This window comes from Thrips palmi, unplaced genomic scaffold (assembly GCF_012932325.1).
Source record: "Thrips palmi isolate BJ-2018 unplaced genomic scaffold, TpBJ-2018v1 HiC_scaffold_5, whole genome shotgun sequence".
Classification (NCBI taxonomy): Eukaryota; Metazoa; Arthropoda; class Insecta; order Thysanoptera; family Thripidae; genus Thrips; species Thrips palmi.
Genome location: NW_023144632.1, coordinates 12659087 through 12679188, shown reverse-complemented (window position 1 = coordinate 12679188; position 20102 = coordinate 12659087). Strand labels below are relative to the sequence as shown.

Here is a 20102-nt window from a genome sequence, read left to right as displayed (position 1 = left end):
CCGGGGCAAAGGAGCCGGCAGGCCGGCAGGCAGACAGGGGGTAGGATATCTTGGGCGGCGCCCGGACCGGCCTGGAGCCACTCGCACTGTCACTCGCAGGAGCAGGCGGCACAACGTGGGGAGCGGTGGGACAAGGCGGGACCCGACCTCTACCGCTGCTGTCCGCTGTCCAGGGTCACCGCATCGCAGCAGGCTGGGTCAGAAGAGTGCTTCTGTCGCTCTCTCTCACCTATGGAGCGATCTGTAGAGGCGCGAGAGAGCCAGCGCTCGGAATCAGTCTGATGGCGAAGCTGGCGAGACGCCGCGCGCAACTCACCTGAAACGAGACACAAATCAGCCAGACATCCCAGACGCCCCCCGGTGGGGCCCCAGCCCACCCCGCCGCGCCGCCGCGCCACCGCGCATTGCGCCACGCGGGAGCCGCGGTCGCCATGTGCGTCCCTTCGACAAGCTATCCGCGGTGGGCGTCCACGACGTGGCGCAGGCACGGACACTCACGGGGGCCACGGCCCAGCGGGCCCAGCCAGCATCCCTGGCCGAGTCAACAGAGTCAACGACCCGCACGCCGCGTTGCCGGCGTGTATCGCGGGCCTGCTCGCCCTGCTCCTTGCTCGCCTTGCCTGCTCCCCCGCGGCCCCTCTGGCAGGTTTGCCAAACCCTCGAATTGCAGGACCACCGCGCAAACACGTCGGTGGGTCCGTCCGTCCGTCCGCCCCCCGCCAGCGCCGCGACGGCCCCGCCGCCCTGTCCGCCGTCCCGGCATGTCCTGGCGCGTCAGGCCGCGCTGCACCGCGCGAGGAGCGCTTTCTCCGCGGAGACACGCGAGCGGACCGCGTCCATCTGGAGCCGCCGCCGCACAGCCTTCGCGGCCGGCCGTCGCCGCACCGCGCCCCGCCCCGCGCCACAACAGGCATGGCATGACCCACTAAGCAGCGCCGGGTATTTTTGGCGTCAGGCCAACACGATAAACCAAAACAATCGAGACTAGCGGCGAGTCGTGGAGGGCGCGGGCAAGCGCGGGCGGCCGCGCCGACCCGACCCCAAAGGTCAGGCCGACCCGCCGCGCCGCGCCGACCCGCCCCGCCCCACCGCCGTCACGCCAGAATCGGGGCCGAGCGGCCGAGCGGCCGAGCGCCACACATGCAAGCGCGCCTTATCGGATTTGCGACCCGGGGGTCACACGTGACCGTCGCACCGGCTGGCACCGGCGCACGTGGGTTTCGACGCGCCGTCTCTGTCGCACTCGTGGCGCGTGCCGCGGGCCGAGGGAGCGCGAGGCACGCCGGCCAAAAACAAACGTCCCGAATCGTTCCGCAGGGGCGCGCAGGGCGGCGCGCAGGGCGGCGCGCAGCGGCCGACGGGGCCACGGGACATGTTTGCGGGGACCACGGACCCGCGGCCGTGTGCATCAAGGTGCCGTTGGGGGCGGCGAGCGCAGGCCAGCCTCAGTCCCGACGAGCTCGCGCCACCCTCTCCAAGCCCTTCGCAATAAATATCGACCATCGATTACAGCTTGCAGCACGCGCGGCCGAGCGGACGCGGATCCCCGCGGTGCCAGGAAGGAGGGGGCGAGGATGGCGGCGAGGATGGCGGCGGCACGGCGGCCGGGATGGCCGCCAAGAGCACGCTGCATCTGCAGGAAAGCCCGTCCCCGCCCTCATTCCACGGAGCCACCCCGCACCGCGCCGCACCGCACCGCCATGCAGTCGCACGGCGGGGCACATCCAGCCGCAGCCACCCCGCCGCCCTGCCACGCCCTGCATGCAGCGCCACGAGGCCGCGTCGCCGCGCCGCCGAAGAGCTTCCTCTCGGTGATGGCCACGGCGCGTGCCAACGGCGTCTTCGCGTCCGAAAGTAAATAAAAGAGCTCTTTCAGCCAGCCAATGATTTGGCGACAAGGCGACGCGCCGAGGCCGCCGGCCAGCTCAAACATTTGCCTCTGCGGACCGAGGACAGCCGGCAAGAGGCTAGAGCGCGGCGCGTTGCCGCGACACAACGAGCTGGACAAACAGCGACATTGTGCTGGCTGGACGCGGCTAGGTGCGCGGCGGGGCGGGGCGCACGGCGCGGCGCACGGCGGGGTGCACGGCAAGCTTCCCCCGCGGCCCGCTGGTTTATTTTGGCGCACAGCTGACCCCCGCGGCGGGGCCGTGCTGTCCGTCGGCGAGCCCCGTCGCCGCGCACCCAGCCAATGCACTTTCAGCCGGCGATACGCCAAGCGCGATGCGTCTCCAACTTGTTGTGGGAGGCCTCGGCCAGGTGCACGGACGGCGGCGCACGTAGCGTTGCGTCGCGTTGCGACGCGTTATGCGTCGCCGTTGCGTCGCGTTGCGTCACCGCGGCGAGGACGTCAGAGGAAAGAAAACGAGTCCAAATTGACCCTGGCGGCGCGGGCCGCGGGCCGCGGGCGCGGTGGGTCGACGGGACGCACCGGACCGGGACACACTCTTTCGCAACGAAACTGACACAGGACGCGGCGCCCCACCCCGCCGGCCCCGCCGCCGGCCTCGCCCCGGCGTGCGACGTGCGCCAAACACGCAACAACTTGAGCACAAAAATGAGCCGCTGAACATTTTGGAACCAGCGCACTGGGCCTGTGGCTCGGCCTGTGGGCCGGGAGGCGTATGGCCTTACGGTTCGACGGCAGCCTCGCCGTCATGGCCACCTGCGCGTCCCGCAGCGCACAGCAGCGCCTCGCAGCGCATTACAGCGCACCAGCGTCTTCCTCGCGACCGAGCCAACACAAGTCGAGCGCTCGCAACACCGCGGCCGCTACGGCCAGGCCAGGCCGGGCCCAGAAGAAAGCCTCCACTGTCGGGCCAGGCACTTCCCCGAGGGCTCTCATTCGCTTCTCCGATCGACGGGCAGTCGGACACACCTAGCCGACCGCGAGATAGACAGATGATAGGGACATACCTCCAACCGGCACCCAAGCGACGCGCTGCTCGGACTATCCAAGGCGGTGATGCACTGCCACTGCACTGCCCCACCAACACGAACGCACACGCCACTCGCGAGCGAAAGTACTTGACGTCACACACGCACACACCAACACACGCTGCGGCCTGGCTGGCCGGACTGGCTGGCCAGAGAGGCGTAAGTCTGCGCTACGCTGCGCCACTCGCCGCCACGCTCTGCCTCGCAACGCCCAAGCCGAGCGCCTCAGCCCGACTGGCTGGCTAGCTGGCTGGCTCCGCTCCTCTCGCCCCGCTCGCTCAAGCGCTGTGCCCGCCGCGCCGCGCGCCGCGGCCCGCCGCCGTCCGGTTCAGGCAGCCCCCGCAGCCCCCGCCGCGCCCCGCCCGCCGCGATACCAGCCGTCCGCGAGCTTGCCAAGCAGTGCGAGGGGGAGGGGCGGGGCGAGACTGGAAAACCCTAAGCTGTTGACGCCGCGGCGCGACGCCAACTGCACTCACTGCACCGTACTCGCTCGCTGCACGCGCAGCACGCAGCGGACGTCGCGGACGAGACGGAAGCTGCGCCGCGCTCCTCCAGAGGCACGGCACTGTATGCGACGCGGAGGGAGGTGGAGGGTGGCGGAGGGTGGCTGGGGGTGGCCGAGAGCGGCGCGACATTCCCTCCTCTCGCCGCCGCGAACCAATGCGAACTGCGGTGGGGCTGGTCGCGCGGTGGCGCAGGGTGGCCAGAGGGTGGCCGCGAGGGCGAAGGGAACCGAAGGGAACCTGGCGGAAGGTCTACTGCGGGGTTTGGACAGCGAGGTTCGCGTGAAGCACGCTGGACCAACAAGGGGTGGTGAGCGGCGAAGGGCGCGCGTTCCCAGGTTTGCATCTCTTGGAGGGGCTCCGCGCGTCCCCGCACCCCGGTCCGGGGAAACGTGCTTTCTGGCCGGCGGCGCAAGCTTATCAGGGCCGCTGCCGCGTAGCCGCGCTGCCGGTGGCGCGCTACCGCCGTATCGGGGCGGGGGTCGCCGGGTCAGGGCGGGTCAGGGCCGCGGAGCCGCGGACGGTCTGGGGATCCTTTCTCTCTGATTAGCCACCGCGCCGATAACCATCTCCTCTTGAATCAAGAAGAGGGAACTGTACCGAGTGCGTCAAGTAGTACGTTTACTCAGTGATATTCAGTACATGCGCCTATCTCCAGGCAAATGAACTCAAGAAGGGTGTGTGCCCCAGATGGCGCCAGAGCGGCAAGCGGCAGCAGCGGCAGTGCGGCCCGGGAGTATTGACGGGGGGTGGGAGCGGAGGGGGATGGGACGTCGGGGCGGTCCAAGGCCGACGGACCGTCGAACGTCCCTCAAAGGGCGCACGCCCCACGGCCCACGGCCCCACGCAACCTCACTGTCAAAGAACCGCTCGGGCTTCGACTCAGATTCGTCATGTATCGTGTTCGTGCCGTGCGAGCAGCCTCAAAGAGACATACGCGCCCTCCACCCCGTGTCTGTGTCCCTCTCTCTCACACACACACACACACACACACACACACACACACACACACACACACACACACACACACACACACACAGCGCGCGCGCGCGCGCGCGCCGAGGGGCGAGCAAATAGCACACACACGGGCGGCGCCCACTCGAGGTGGACGAGGAGGCTGGCCCTGGACCCGCCCCTCGCCACGGCCTCACCACGGCCTCGGCACGACCTTCGCGACCAAGGTGATGGGCCAGGCGCCGCCGCTCGGCCAGGCTGCTGTTTTCCGAGTGTGCTCCGCATGACAAGGCCAGGGAACGAAGCGAAAGGCACAGAGTTGCAGCCCCGTTGTTAGACAGCGCGACGTACCCCCAAGGCCCCGACAAAACCACCGCGCGTCTCCAGTCTTCGCCTCCGACCCACCGCCCCGGCGGCGCAGCGGGGCGCGGCGGGGCGCGGCGGGGCGCGGCGCAGAGAGCGCTCAATGGGTGTGCAGCTCTCTTGCGGAGCCGGGCCCAGCGCAATCCACTCCACAAAACGCCGTGCCACCAAATTGAAATGCACGGGCAACCCCTCAGCGCGAGGGGGCGTGGCGTGGCGTGGGGGGAGGGGGGGGGCATTGTTCGGCCCCCCGGCCCGCGGGGGCCCCAAAAAGCGACAGGGAGCAGTGCTATTCTGCGCAGTCGATCAATGCATCGCGATTCATCGCCATCCCCTACTACGCCACACTGGTAGAGCACTGTACTGGCCGAGCCGTCGCACAGTGGGCCAGAAGACCGGTGGAGGCGGCCAAAACTCTAGACGCGTTTTGAGCTCCAGAGTCGCTACGGGACTCGAACCGAACGAGTGACCCCACCAAAGGATTTCTCTCCGAACGAGAGGAGTCCATTGGTGAGGTCGCACGCTCGGTTCGAGTCCTGTCTAGCGACAAAGCAGCTCGATAAACGCGTCTAGAGATTTGGCCGAATCCACTGAATCCACAGTGCGACGGCGGCAAAGCGCGACAAAGCGGCACTCTACCCCTTCTGGTGGCGCCAGCGGCGCCAGCACTGCCGTCATGCCGTCCCGCGGTGCACGCTGTTTGTCAACACGTATCGAACACGGTATCACCCTATCAGCAGCGAGCGCCCGCGGCTCGGCCCGCGGAACCCACGCGCCTCGCCCCACCATGACGCCCCCGCGGCCCCCGCAGCCCCGCGCACCTCACCATGCCCGCGGGGCCTCGGGGCCCAGCACTCTCCGGCACGGCGGGGATGGCAGCCCATGGCAGCCCTTTGCCAGGCTTCCTGCTTCGCAGCTACTTCGCCGGCCGCGTCGCGCGCGTCTCGCCCGCGGTGTGTACAGTACCTGTGTACACGGGACGGGGTGCTCCGCTCTGCTCTGCCTGAGGGCAGATTCCGAACCAGCTGCCCAGGTTCTCCGGCGCGGCACCCCGTGCGTGCGAGAGAGACAGAAAAAGAGGGCGCTGTTCGGTACACTGAGCTGCTGGAGCTGCTGCCCGCCCTGGGGGGAAGATTCAATCGCGTTATAGAACCCCGCACGCGTGGCGCAAAATGTGTCCCGAAACCGAGCCTTGCACCAAATGCCTGCGCCATTGTGCCATTGCAGCGTGACACGCAAGGAACGCCCCCGGTCGGCCTGCTTGCCTGCCGCCTTCGTCGCTCGGTCTCTCTCGCACCTACACGGGACGCCCCACGAGTGCGAGAGAGACAGAGCGGGATCAGTCGACGGCCTCGTCGACGCTTTGATGTGTTTCCCGCTAATTGGGCCTCTGCAGGCCCATTCCAAACAATGGTTTCGTCGCTCCGTCTCTCGTGCACTCACGGGACGTGCCGTAGGGTGGGAGAGAGACGGAGCATCGCATCCCCATGAAGCGGGCCACGGCGGGGCGGCTGGGCTGCGGTTGCGGCGACCCGAAACACAGAACACAGGCCACGGCACACCGCGAGGCGCACCCCGCCAATCAAACTCGCTTCGCATCCGCATCGCTCGCACCACAGCAAACGACGGTCTGGGCGCAAGGGGGATGCAGTCACTTCAGTCAGCGCGCCGAGTCGGGAGAAGAGAATGGAAGCACGGCTCCAACGACAGGACAAATGGAACTGATCGGAACTTATCCTCTCCGGCGGCTCCAGCGATCCTGAAGCTCCGGCTGTACTACAGAGCCTCGCCTCGCCTCGCCACCCCTCCAATCTCACTCGCTTTGGCGACGGCGGGCGACGGGCGGACTGGTTAGCAGGTCCCTGCGGGCCTACCTACAGCGATTCGGATACAATGACCCGGGGTTGTGTTCATCACTTGGCGACCGGCAACATAGCATGCCCACGAGGGGCCAGGGCGCAGACGGCCAGACGGCGCGTCTGAGACCGGTCTCTCAGACTCTCAGACCGGTCTGAACACCCTCCATGGGCACTAAATGCTAGTATTTCACTTTGGTCTGCAATTCTGCAGTTTATTTATACTGCCATCATCCCCATTGGTTGCTGTTCAACCAGGGGTTGGATCCCTTGGCCTCACCTTAAAAAAAAATCATGCAATCCTGACATTTTTTTCTCCAAGTAGAGAATGAGGATGCACTCTGCAAAATTAAAAAATTGCCACCAATGTTACCAGGCTACCATGAACAAAAAACTGCATGAAGTGCTTGCAATTAAATTTAAAATGTTTGGGTTTGAGAGTAGCCCTTCTCCTGACATTCAAATATATACTGTGCATAAGTGAAAAAGTCTTTTCCTAGGAACTGTAAGATTTAAGAAAAAATACAAACCCATGCAGTAACAAATGACAGATTTTGAAACATAGGATATAGACTATTATTTCATTTATACGTCTGTGATATCAAATAACTTGAGTACGACAAAAAGGCAGAGAGTATAACGGTTGTACCTTACGCCCCAAATAAGTAAGACCAGCGAGGAAAATTAAAAAGTTAAATAAAATTGTAAAAAGTATTTTAAAAAAGTCCAGAATAGTCGCCTAGTAAGAAGGCGCAGTAAACAATTCATTTGGAATCCACATAAAATAAGACCAGTTACAACAAAAACCCCTAAAATTGAAACATTTACGTATTCAATAAAGAATCCACAAGTTACCCTACTAACAATAGAGGTTATGTTGACAATGCAACCCCGTTGTCACGCAGCACAACAGGGCAAAGAGACAAACTAACTGAAAAATAAAGGAACACAAACATATAAATAATTAGTTTTAGCACGTACCTTGAGTGGTAATTAAAGGCAGACAATTGTCAACACAAGACAAGCAGCAGCAGCAGCAGCCTCGTCCCTTCTCCAATATGTGTCACTTTCTTGAGCCGCGTTTCAAACTATTTCCAGTGAAACATATAACTAGTCACAACAATCCTCTGTTGAAGGAATTAATTCCATCTCCATATTATTGCCATTCATCAAACCGTAAAATGATTGAATAAGGTCGCTCTCTGTGTCAGAAACCTTCAGGAGGGCTTGTTCTACTTGAACCAAGCGGTCCATTCGACGGTCAGACACGTCAAACCTTTTGTTTTCCTAAGTTCTTCCGGGGTCTCCCTTGTGTTATTTTAAGTTGCAACGCACTACGTAGATTCTCTATTTAAAGATCATCTTGTAATTTGAGTAGATTGAGCAACCAGACTTTTTGTTGTTTCGTTTGGTGTTCTGCTTCACAGCCCTCAGCTGGGTGTCTGTCTGTCTGTCCGCCTGTCCTTGTTTTGGACTGGTGGTCCTGCCTCCTCAGTGAATTTTCCAGAATGTGTTGACACGTATGATTATTGCCTATATTCATGAACAGCAGTATCGTATTTAATCGGAGTGACATCCAGCAACAATGGATTTTGAAAAAGTACTTCATAAAGCGAAAAAAAATGAAAAGAAAAAGACTAAAGAGGTGAGGTGTATATCGGTTTTAGACAGCTGTTAAGCAAAGCAGGTTGAATTTCGAAACATTATTTGAAGTAACCATAACAATTAAAGTCATGTCCTCATGTGCATTGGACTTCTGATTTTCATTGGCCTCTCTCCACTCAGTGGCCTGCTTTGTCAACTTCTGCCTTCCTAACCTAGGTTAAGGTATGGGTGTTTTCCTCCCATTCTGCTTTATTCTGCTCCCCAGCCAGTCAAAACTTGAGGTCTAAACTTGCCCCGAGTTTCAGATGAATTATGTACATAATGTAACACTCTTATTATTATTCTTTTCTGTAATTAGGCAGGACGTTGTTACTTCAACCCAGTGGTGGTCATCAAATTTGGTACCTAGTATTAAATAACTGATTTTTCTGTTTTGATTCAGCCGGTGAACTGTTACCGCACAACATTTTCTCCTCCCAAAAAGGAAGAACGTTCTAAAGGTCTGTCTGCCAACATACAGAAATTTTTAGCCAAAAAAGATGAAGAAGAGCGTAGAAAGAAACAAGAGGATGATAGAAAAAGAGAGGTACAATTTCAAGTTACTTCCTACATAGTTTGTTGTGTAAATTGCCAACTGACTCAAGGTGTATTTGTGCAGGAACTTCTGGCTCTCAGAAACCAAGATGGCAAGGCAAGGAAGAGAGTTCAAGTCATGCTCAAGCGCACCAAATCAGCCAATAAATCAGTATTGAATGATGCAATTGATACAGTTAACACAGCAGATACCATTAATGGTATGTCTCTTTTCGTAACATGTTGACGGTGGACCCAATTTGATAGTGTTTCTTAACTATTTCCAGCCAATGCAATAAACAATGTTTTTTTTCTGATATATTATTTCTCACTTGGTTAAATTTTTGAATATCTCTTCTCTTTCAGGCCCAAAGCAGTGTGATGAAGATGATTATGGATATGAGTCTCAAGAAGCATCAAAATTTTACAATAAAATGATGGAAAAATATAATGCAGTTCCTGTTGAAGAGAAAAAATCTTACAAACCAAACAACCGGGCTACAGCCAAGGATTTAGTTAACACTAAAGTATGCTTTCTTCTGAGCATTCTCTTAAAATTTATTTCTATCATTTCTCATTTCTAACTTCTTTTCAGGATCGTGTGCGCCAAGCATTGCTTCGCCAAGGAGAAGATGAACATATTCCTCATAAAAGAAGACGACGAAATAAAGATGATGAAGATAATGTTAATGATCACAGAAGTCGAAGCAACAGTAGAGATAGAAGTGAAGAACCTGAAAAAATTGAAAAGCCCAAACCAAAACGCCCTCCAATGCCACCACCTCTTGATTTCTCATCTCTTTTGAAAATAGCAGAGAAAAAGCAATTTGAACCTGTTGTTGTTGAAAAAAAGATTGTAAAAGTTAAAGAAGAGCCAGAACGTTTGATGACCAAAAAGGAGAAATTAGAACATGAAAGACAAAAGGAAAGAGAAAAGAAAGTTTCAGAATATTTGAAAGCATCTTCATCCAAATCAAGAGCAGATGACAGTCCCAGAAATATAAATGGAACTCGTGTCCACAGTAGCCATGTAAGCAAAGACGCAGAAAAGCTGCGATCAAAGGAAGAAGAGAGGTTGATTGACAAGAACAGGGATAGGCACAGAAATCAACAGCCTACCGAAAGAAATAGTCACAGCAACAGTAAATCATCAAGCTCAAAGTACACTCCAGAATCTCACCACTCTTCTCAATCACGTTCTCGTTCTAGGTCACCTCTCGCCTCAAAAGATCGTTTAAGTAATGGACATTCTATCAGAAACAAACTGAACGTAAGTAGTACTAGTGCTGACCACTTTAACTCAAGTTCATCTAAAACCAAGGATAATACTCAAAGAATCAGCATTTCTAGAAGTGAATCTAAATTACCTCCAACATCATTGCCTAAAATTCCAAAAATTCAGCGAGTAAATGAGGAAGACAGAAAAATGTCTGACAGAAAACTCACAGAGAAAGATAGAATGAAAGACAAAGAGAAACTGCGCGATTTGGAGAAGGCAAAGGTGAGGGAACGTGAGAAAGAAAAAGAAAAATTAAAAGAAAAAGAACGAGAAAAGGCCAGAGATAAAGAAAAGGAACGAGAGAAAGAGAAAGAAAGATTAAGACTTAAAGAAAAAATGGATAGAGAGAGGCAGAAGGAAAGGGAGAGGGAGAAAGAGAAGCTATTAGATAAGCAAAGAGAAGCAGACAGAGATAGAGAAAGAGCTAGAGAAAAGATGAAAGAACGTGAGTTTGAAAAAGAAAGAGAACGAAGGGAAAGAGAAAGACGAGAAAAAGATGTAAAGGAAAGTGCTGCAAGGAAGTCGTCCAGTTCTTCTGACAAATTGAAGCAATCAGAACCTAAAAAGGTCTCAAAATATGACAAACTTGATTTGTTTGGGGAAAGGGATAGCGTTTCGCCTGAACGTCCTCTCAAAACTAACAAAACTAGTGATAATCTTAAAAAAACTTTACCTCAAGTGAAAACAGAACGTATCAAAGTTGTGGAAGATACCACTAGGGATCTGTTTGATAACCCGGTTACTATAGTCCGTAAGCAGCTGAATGATAAAAATGCAGAGAAATCTAATTCTGTGAAGTCAAGCTCCAGCAAACCAGAAGAGAAACCCAAATTATCATCTTCATCTAAAGCAACTACTTCAACCAAAACCTCTCTTGATAAATCAAGGCCATCAAGTTCCAGTGACAGGAAAAGGGATGCTGAGGATAGAGGAAGTTCATCAGATAAGAGACCCAAATTAGATTACAACTCAAAACCACAATCCTCAAAAGATAACTTCAAGAAGCCTTTGCCCCCTGAACCCAGAAAACAGTTCCCTCCCAAGGACCTTCAAAGGAAAGATTTCCCACCAAGAGATTTACAGAGGAAAGAATTCCCACCCAGGGACATGAAACCCAAGGAGTTCCCACCTAGGGACTTGAAACCTAAACAGTTCCCTCCTAGTGACCTGAAATCTAGACAGTTTCCTCCTTCTGATGTTAGGAGAGGATCTGCTGCAGCCAATAAAAGTAAGAAATATCATATTATTCCTTTTTTTTTAAATAGTGTGGTACTTGAGTTTCTGTATTTTACTGTATGATAAATTTTCTTTTCAACTTTTTCAGAACGGTTTGAATATGAGAGGAGTGACTCTGAAGACTCAAGTGATGAAGACGAGGATGAATATGATGATGATCTTGATGATTTCATTGATGATGGACCAACGGACAATGCAGAAGATATTTCAAGATATATCAAAGACATCTTTGGATATGACAAGTCAAAGTTAGTACTGTAATGAACAAAATTTTGTATCATAATCAACCTGATATGATTTTTCACATCATGCCCTTTCCATTTCTTTCAGATACCTTGATGATGATGAGGATATTGAAGTGTCTAGCTTTGCAGAACAAATGCGTGAAGAGAGTCGCAGTGCACGATTAGGTAAATATAAACTTTGCTTTTCTTTAAAAGTTTTAACTGCTTAGAAAATTCCTTTTTGTTTCTAACCAATTTTGTCTTTGTGTATTGCAGGGTTGATTGAAGATTTAGAAGACATGGCAATGGAACAAAGGGAAAAACGGCGGAAAGCACTTCATCGCATGAAGAGGGGTAGAAGATAGTAGTTTCTATGGACTCCGTAGAAGCAGAATAAATTAATATATTTCCAATTGTTAAGCTTATTGTAAAATTTTGTACTTAAGAAAACCAATAGTTTTGAAAGACTGTTGATTGATTATATCTGTATATATTTCCAGTTGAAATGTACATTTTTGTTCAAGTTTTGTTTTGTTTTTCTTGTTGTGCCAAAAACTTTCCATATTCCTTTATTTTTTTGTGTTCCCTCTTTTCCTTTTTGTTCAAGTCCAGCCAAATTTGGGAACCTCAAATAAGAGGGTGATTATAGCTGTTAAAATGTAAAGTGGATTAAACTTCAAGTCATGCTAAGTAAATAATGTTTTATTGTTGCATTAGCATTAAGGAGAACATATTAGCTAAAGCAAGTCACTTTCAACTGCCTATCACAATATCCACACAATTCAGGTTAACGCCATTCCTTGCCTATTTTTTTAAATGATTGTAGGACGTCAGGCCTGTCAGTGGTGCATTGATTAACCTCACCCCAGGTTAAATTATAGGAAAGTTGCAGAACTTTCTCCAAATAGTTAATACTGAGCAAGAATGTAGAGAGAACCCTACCTTCTGCCACCCATATCAGAATCTCAGAGGTATTCCTGTCATGTACTAAGGAATAAGCTATAGGCAGCTCATGAACACAGAGTAGATCACAAAACGTAATTCCAAGTGAGCTATAATCGAAGTTGTCAACATTTACCCTCACAAATTGGTAAAAATAACAATAAACCATGGAACAGGCAACCAATAATATCAAATACTGAATGTGGGCTAAAATAATCTGAGCTCTTTGTTGGGGAAATAAGAGGACTTTGAAGTAGAAACAACCATAGAAACATAGAAAAGATGGTACTGAATTAGGTAATGGCCATCATTCTTATGAAATTCAGTCGAAGTTCGAAGAGATAAGGTATGTAGGTGGATACCCTGTAAATACAGCTTGCAGGTTTGTCACAATCGATCAACCTTTATCAAAGCCTGATAAATGTTCTCCAATTTATTTGCCACTAACATTCACAATATAGACTTTCCACTAGGACACTCATTTGTACAACAAACATCAAATTACAACAGGACTTCAGTTCATCAGCCTTCATAATAAACAGAGGCATTAAAAATATACTTTATCAAATATTTATAATAAAAGATAAATGAAACATTTTATACACACTTATTCTAAATAGTAAATTAAATGCCCTTGTGCTTAGCATTGTAGCAGGCTTCCTTTACTGAAGATAAACTCCCAGCTGCAATGCTGACTGCAGAAGGACTTTCAGGCCTGGCATGAAGCTTGAAATTTGAGAGAAGTCGGGACCTGATACCAGCTGTGTGTGCAAGTTGAGACCGCCTGCATAATCTCCCATCCGAACCATTTGCATTAATTGATGCAGGCTTTGAAGAGTGTTGTTGGATAACTGCAAGATTAAAAATAAATAGTTTACTTTTTATTTCTAGATTAAAATTAAGAATTTTGTATCTTATTAAAAAAGGAAAGACCTACCCTCATATCTCTCAAAGCGTCATACAGCACTTCAAGTTTTTTGGCTACATCATCAAGCTTCCTCTTGGATTGCTACAATGATAGTGATAGGATTAATATTTAGATTGTGATTATCACATGTGATGATCAAATTCATAAACTGATTCATACCGGATTGGCTGCTGCTTGGTAGCACCTATTCCGCAAATCATCAAAAGCTGTTTGCAAAACCACATGTTCATCTGGGATCGGAGCTTTAGGTGGTGGTGGTTCAGGTTTTGCCCGGGCGTACTGTGAGACAGGCTCTGGCGGCTCATGAGGATTCATCATTTGCTGTTGCATCATCTGAGGTTGGTACACGTTCGGTGGCTGATAAACATTTTGCTGCTGTATACCGTAGGCTCCAGCATTACCTCCCATAGGGTCAGCATATCCTCCATTCATATTCTTAAAAAAAGAGAGAGAAGAAAGCATAATTTATATCGAGTTGAGTCCAAGTTGTGAGGTTTCCACAGCCCAAGCTTACATTAAGGGGTGGAGCTGTTTCCTGGGGAACTGCTCCAAATAATGGATGGGTTATTGGTGCTACAGGTGGAGCTTCAGTCTTAATGGCCTGGAGACAGAAATCGAGAACGTAACGCCGTGTGCTTTCCTCCCTCTTCCTCCTTTTGCCAGCATTCAACGTTAGCACGATACCTTGGGCCGTTGGCGGGCGTTGTTTTTCAAAGCTGGAGGGTCATTCCAACCCGGAGGGGGTTGACTGGTGGGCGGTGGCGGAAGAGGCCCAGGACCAGGCGCGGGTACCTCTCCAAAGGCTGGGGAACCGTACGATGGATATGCCTGACTCTGGCCGGGCGGGCCGAGCTGGCTCTGCGGCTGACCAAGGTAGGCTTGGTTCTGAGGCTGAACAGGGTATAACGGAGCCGCTGGCTGCGGAGAGAAAGGCTGCGACTGCGGCTGGCCGAACATGGCGTTGGATGGGGGGAATCCCACGGGACCACTCTGAACCGATGGGTCCAAGACGTACTTCCGCCCTGAAGAGCCGCCTGTAAGTAAGTTGACTTCGTTAGAGCAAAGTGGACCAGTTCAACTCAACTAAAATACATATCGTCACAAAAACAGAAACTATCAACAGTATTAGTTCACTAAAAGAAGTTACAATTGTGAGTAACAAAGAAAGCAAAATTACATGTGCTTTTGTTCAATGCATTTCCTGGTATCCACTAGTGAGGTGAGAAATAAATTCTGGTGCATGAAGCTCAACTTCAAGTTATCACAGACTCACTCGCTAGTTTTGGGGCCCTGCCCCAAGGAGCACTGAACCCATACTGCGGCCATTGGTTCATGCCATCTGGCAAATCACATTCCATTATTTTCCTTACAAGATGGTCCCGCTACAGCCATGACCCCGAGTGCCCAGTGTGCTTACCTGTAACCGAGGGTGCTCTGGGTATGCCGAGTCCAGGGCTGGCGCTGGGTCCTGGCGGAGGGCCGGCCAGCGGAGCGGGTTGCAAGGGCTGCAAGGGCTGCACCTGCAGTGGCGGCACACCCGACAGAGGCTGCATCGGAGGAAGGGGCTGCATGGGGACAGGGGCGGGAACAGGCGCTGGCATGGACGGAGGAGGGTTGTACGACGCTGGAGGGAAGCTGTGCTGGGGTTGCTGCAACAAGCAGAGAACTACAGAGTCAGCAACCATTCATGCGGCAGAGCGGCAGGCCCGCCGGAACCACCAGATCAGGCACTCACGGTCTGGTTGTAGAAATAAGGGGCTTGTCGGTTGCCCACTGGTTGGACCCCTCGCTGGTTCTGGAGGCTTGCTCGTCTAGGGTCAACTTGCTGTGAGTGCAACTGCTTGTAACCTAAAGCTACTGAGAGACGGTCTCGCAGTTCATTCATTTTTTCCTTGAGTACAGAAAAAAATGGTGTTAACCCAAGATGGTGTGCTATGTAAATTTTAAGAAGAAAATGTATGAAACTTATGATATGGGTTTGTTTTAAACTTACATCTTGAGAATTAGAGAGATATGTGAGAGCTGAGGCCAAACTCCCTTGAGAAGCTAGGAATTCTGCATATTGAGATAGGGTGTTAGCCAAGGAACCAGATATATCAATATTTCGTCCTTTAATTTCAATTGAAGTACGTAGAACAGCAACCATTTCCACCAGATCCTGTTGGAAATTAAACAGTTTGTAAACCATATAATGCCGCAAAGGTTTGCAAAGGGGAAAAAAGACCAGATCATTACCTGCATCTGCTCTGGTGTTGAAGGTTGAACAGCAGTCATCCAATTGTCCACTAACTTGTGCAAGTTGCCAGCAATAGCATAGCAGAGTTGGGCTTTCTGCTTGTGAAGACCCCCAGATTCCACTTCCAGACGATGTCCTAGCTGCTCTGTAAACCAATATTCCATTCAACATAAAAAATGATCGTAATGCTACAGAAAACTAATGATGATAGAAATAACAGTCAAAATCCATACCACATAAACTAGAAAATTCATCTCCTCGTGTGTGAGTGAGAATTGCAGTAAGTGCTTCCTTCCAGCTCTCCAAGTCACAGGACGCTATCACTTGGCTCCAGTTCTCAGTCACAACGGCAGCCATCAGTGTGGACAGGTAACCTTTACTTTTCTGAAAATAATAGTATTGTAAATCTCCACCAATTTTTTTTTTTTTTTTTTTTAAATTTTGCTTTGATCTTTACTTTAATTAATAACAAATGCATAACTTACCTGGAAGTATTTGCTTTGGGTCTTGGCCAGTAAATCTGGTCCTCCAGTCATTGCGAGGACGATGGCATCTGCATGCCGGCCTTCTTGAAGGCACAACTCAACAGCAACCTCGGTGTGGCCAAGCAGCAATGCTTGACAGATCAATCCACTGGGGTCTGTGAGGAAAGTTCAACAGAAAACATTCAACAGAGCCTGGAGAAAATAGATAAGACATTCAAAGGAGCAAAATAACATACCATCCCCTGTGACTATTTTAAATGATGCAATTGGTTCTGGCTTCTTATTATATTGTGTTGATGCAGCAATAGCACTAAACGCATCATCACCAGAAACCTTTAGAACAGACACGAAAAAAAATAATCTAATGGAGCCTGCATAAGATATAAATTCAAGTGGAAAGAGAGTTTTAAAAAACTTACAGAGGACAAGTCATTCATTTGGTTGGTAATACTATCAATGCCATTTACATCAGCAGAGGCTAAATCATTTGTTTGTGTGCAAAAAGCACTCAACTGGAAAGAAATTAATTAACAATAAATACACCTAAACCAAAATATAGTATGCTAAAAAACTTATATTTATACCCACAAGGAAATGCTTACCTTCCTGTTCACTTCCTCTGAATCAAAGCCAAGCAAAGAGAGAATTTCAGATGACGGATTTGGCTCAAAATTTGTTCGAAGACATTCCCACAGAAATCTCTCATGGGCAGTGTGGCTGTTAGATGACCTAGTTCTGCAGAAGTCCAGGTAGTCTCCCTGCTGCAGAGCCATATCTAAAGCCTGAGCCCGTGCCATCAGGTTGCTCTCAGTCACCACCTGACTAATGGACACTGTTCGTGCAACAGCAGGTGGGGCAATGAATCCGGGCTGCTGTGGAGTCGCAGCATGCTGAGCCACAGCTGCTTTGTCGAATTGAAAGGAAACCAGCTTACCACCAAACTGGAGAGACAGAAAGTCAAATTCAAAGACTTGGGTTTATTCTTTGTGTAAAGGGTATGAAATAATAAATGCACATATAACAGAACTTACACCAAATGATGCACCACAAGGCCTACGCAACCACTTTGGCGGTTTCCGTAAGTCAACTGAGACTGGCGCTGGTTGGGGTGGGGTGGCTTGGGCATAACTTTCCATTCCTGGGAAAGAATCAGCAATCTGGAACAAATTTATTCCCTCAGATAATTTTTGTTTTGCAAGGTAAAAGATACTTGAATTTCCAGTGACTATATATACTGAGTATAGTAATAAAAACAGAGATTACTTCAAGAAATAAAACAAACCTTGTTACTTGTTTGAACCTGTGGCTGTGCACCACCAGTAAGAGAATATATGTTAACATGGCCATCAAAGCTGCAGCTTGATATCAAAGCAGGATTTCTGGGACACCAGGCAACATCAAAATTCCACTGAGTTGTTGAGGCAACTTCACAGATGACTTCACCGCCCTAGATTAGGAATTTAATCAGAAATTAAGCCACAAAAGATCTCTTAGAAATTATTTCAAATAGAGTACCAGCAGTGGCCCATGTCAAACTATTATTGGTCAAGCACAAAATGTTGTAAATCTTACAGGAACATTTGAGTTGGGATTCCAGCACAGAATTCTGTTGTCTTTTCCACAGCTCAATAACAAATCTGGATCTTGCATGCACCATGCAATGGAGAGAACACCCCTAAAAGAACAAGATTGAGCCAAAACAATTGAAAAATCAGAAGAAAATGCAGGATCGTTATTTGAGGTATTCAGTCACTAATTCATTCCTGACCTCTGATGATTTTCTAGTGTCCTTATGGGTGAGGTAGCAAATCGCAAATCCCATAGCTGAATAACAGGTGCAGAATCTTCTTCAGAGGCCAAAGCCAGTTGAGTTGCAACTTCAGGGTGCCATGATACAACCTTCCAACGAATCTGCAGCAATAGTCATTATTTTAAAAATAAAGTAACTTAATAAAACCAAGGGCAAAATACAACAAAAAGACATTGAACATTAAATTACCCTTGATTGACTGTCGCTCAATTTAATAATTGGTTCATTTTTCCGCAAATCCCAAACAACACAGCGTTGAGCGAAAGATGATGCCAAAATGTGTTGTACTGCAAAACAAAAGTTTCCATGCAGCCCAAAAATAAAAATATGTCTCAAGGTTTTTTTTTAGTCTATTTAATATAAGGAGAGCAGAAACACGAACCTTGTCTGTTCCAAGATATCCAAGCAACATCTTCAGAGGGCTGGGCTTTAGCTCCTGGTGTCATTGGGGTGCTGATATTATTGAGGTCCCAGATATAAATTTCTGATTCAGCAGCACCAGTAGCCAACAAGTTAGACTAAAAGATATCATAAAATTAATTATTATACAGAACAAAATTTCAATCTGACACATAAAGACTAAATAAAAAAGAACAACTTACTTGAAACGGATTAAAATCTAAGGCTCGTACAGGACCAGAGTGCTTGTCTTGTCTAGCTATGGGAACCTTTTCTCCTGACAGAAGTTTCTGAGAATTGTAAATCTGCACCAAGCCACCATCACAACCCCCCACAATGGCTCCATTGTTCCCCCACACAACTTTGTGGAATCTGCAGAAGTGACAAAGGTGAACTCAAAGAAGGTCCACAACACCTCAAAAGTTACAAAGGTCAAGAGATAGATATAAAATTACCTCTGTTCACTTGGAGCGGAAGCTAATATCTGCATGTCCACTCCTGGATCCCCTAAATTGAGAGCATGGATCTCTAAAGTTGAAGACGTGCTAAATGATGCATCAAGTTGCTGTGCTGCTGTTCCTGCTGCCAGGAGGATGGGGTGTTGGGCTGGTGGTGACCAAGCCACATTTACAGTCTTGTCGAGTTCCTTAACCTTCATTTTGATGTTTTGTCAGAACCTGTAAAACCAATCAAAGGAAAGGCAACATAAAACAAAGAGAGCAGACTGACATCTAAGAATTTCAAAAATTATAAAGAATCAGCTGGAGCAGAGAGCAATTGGAACTGAAACAACATATAAGTGCCGACAATAAATTTAGAATAACACGGGAAAGATTGAGGGCTTAGGTTTAAGTCTGTCACTAATGTAGAAAAGCAACGATAACTTTAAAAACTTGGAAAATGCAGATATTTCTAGGAGAATAACAGACGATATGCATAGTGTCAACAAAAACTATAATCAAGAATTTGAGAGGTTATGGACTTCAAATTAAACCTAAATGAATCTGTTTAAGACCTTTAAATTACTGAAGTATCATCACGAGTTTATAGGGATTTAAGTTCGATTTGAACTACCTGAGTCACTTATGTGCCAAGGAAAACATACGTGTCAAGGCCGATTTCCGTTCGGAAGTACTTTCTGATCTTTCAAAACAAGCGGCACTGGCAGAGTGAACACAACAAATAGTTAAAGTAACGATTTGACATAATATTGGAAGGCTGCTTTGGACTCAACCTTATATTTCGAAGCACAATCAATGTCAATGAGTAACTTACTTAAGGCGGAACTACTACTACATGGAATATTTTCAGATTCTTGTAGAGTACAAACCTCCTTCCAACGTGGCGTTTTGACACGAAACTAGCCCCGGTAGCAGACGCCAGGGTGCAGACTGCCACTGGCAGACCACTCCGCGTCACGCTTTGTTTGCTAAGTTTGACAATTCCTCAAGACGAGGACCCATCACTTAGAAATTTTCAAACCCAATTAATCAAAGAGATAATCAAAAGAGAGGGACAAACAATAAAAATAAAATCGTATTTATCCGTTGGCCGACCTGTCAAACAGCTGACCGGACTGGACACTCCCCTCGGGAAACGGAATTATTCCAAAATGTTTGTGACATTATGACAAGAAGGGAAGTTTCACGGTTCTTCAGTGTGTCTTTCATCAGATACGTGGTAGTAACTGTAAAATCAATCCACAATTTCCGAAACTTCTATGAAAATATAACCAACGCCGGGTTTCCTCTCCCCGCCCCTCCCCCACACTC

The 20102-nt window shown here is 49.5% G+C and overlaps 3 protein-coding genes across 7 annotated transcripts in view; 1 reads left to right on the top strand and 2 right to left on the bottom strand.

Moving 5' to 3' along the window:
* LOC117651061 (E3 ubiquitin-protein ligase RNF19B-like) overlaps positions 1–7846 on the bottom strand; it is a 33922-nt gene extending 26076 nt beyond the window's left edge. For 2 of the 3 annotated variants that reach the window (XM_034394785.1, XM_034394787.1), the window contains exon 1: positions 2917–3186. The gene's annotated coding sequence lies outside the window, so the exon portion shown is untranslated. Of the gene's footprint in view, positions 1–2916; positions 3187–7594 lie in introns of those variants that run through there. The other variant, XM_034394786.1, reaches the window with a different exon arrangement.
* A 210-nt stretch (positions 7847–8056) lies between these two features.
* On the top strand, positions 8057–12057 carry LOC117651060 (protein SPT2 homolog). Its single transcript, XM_034394784.1, has 8 exons — positions 8057–8258; positions 8661–8804; positions 8877–9012; positions 9158–9318; positions 9387–11298; positions 11395–11554; positions 11637–11716; positions 11807–12057. Exons 1-8 carry the CDS (start codon positions 8199–8201, stop codon positions 11893–11895), a joined length of 2742 nt encoding a protein of 913 aa, XP_034250675.1. The 5' UTR covers positions 8057–8198; the 3' UTR covers positions 11896–12057.
* A 511-nt stretch (positions 12058–12568) lies between these two features.
* Positions 12569–20069, bottom strand: LOC117651059 (protein transport protein Sec31A). Of its 3 annotated transcripts, none has more exons than XM_034394781.1 (23): positions 19606–20069; positions 18786–19007; positions 18534–18702; positions 18314–18449; positions 18121–18218; positions 17890–18032; positions 17694–17796; positions 17404–17568; positions 17153–17278; positions 16724–17062; positions 16541–16633; positions 16358–16454; positions 16122–16276; positions 15870–16020; positions 15636–15781; positions 15394–15558; positions 15136–15291; positions 14818–15049; positions 14085–14434; positions 13915–14001; positions 13560–13835; positions 13410–13481; positions 12569–13323 (listed from the first exon to the last, which is right to left on the bottom strand). In XM_034394781.1, exons 2-23 carry the CDS (start codon positions 18986–18988, stop codon positions 13135–13137), a joined length of 3651 nt encoding a protein of 1216 aa, XP_034250672.1. In that variant the 5' UTR covers positions 18989–19007; positions 19606–20069; the 3' UTR covers positions 12569–13134. The 3 variants fall into 3 exon arrangements, with proteins under 3 accessions (XP_034250672.1, XP_034250671.1, XP_034250673.1); XM_034394780.1 differs by having other exon boundaries at positions 19661–20068; XM_034394782.1 differs by lacking the exon at positions 19606–20069 and adding an exon at positions 19436–19571.
* Positions 20070–20102: the final 33 nt, after the last annotated feature.

Bases quoted from the DNA above. Each gene is read 5' to 3' on its own strand.
- LOC117651060 (XM_034394784.1), top strand. From the start codon at position 8,199: ATGGATTTTGAAAAAGTACTTCATAAAGCGAAAAAAAATGAAAAGAAA. The intron at 9,013-9,157 runs GTATGTCTCTTT...CTTCTCTTTCAG, and splicing joins CACAGCAGATACCATTAATG to GCCCAAAGCAGTGTGATGAA. The intron at 11,717-11,806 runs GTAAATATAAAC...TGTGTATTGCAG, and splicing joins GAGTCGCAGTGCACGATTAG to GGTTGATTGAAGATTTAGAA.
- LOC117651059 (XM_034394781.1), bottom strand. From the start codon at position 18,988: ATGAAGGTTAAGGAACTCGACAAGACTGTAAATGTGGCTTGGTCACCA. The intron at 18,033-18,120 runs GTAATTTAATGT...CTATTGCTGCAG, and splicing joins TGAGCGACAGTCAATCAAGG to ATTCGTTGGAAGGTTGTATC. The intron at 15,782-15,869 runs GTATGGATTTTG...ATTGGTTTACAG, and splicing joins TGAATTTTCTAGTTTATGTG to AGCAGCTAGGACATCGTCTG.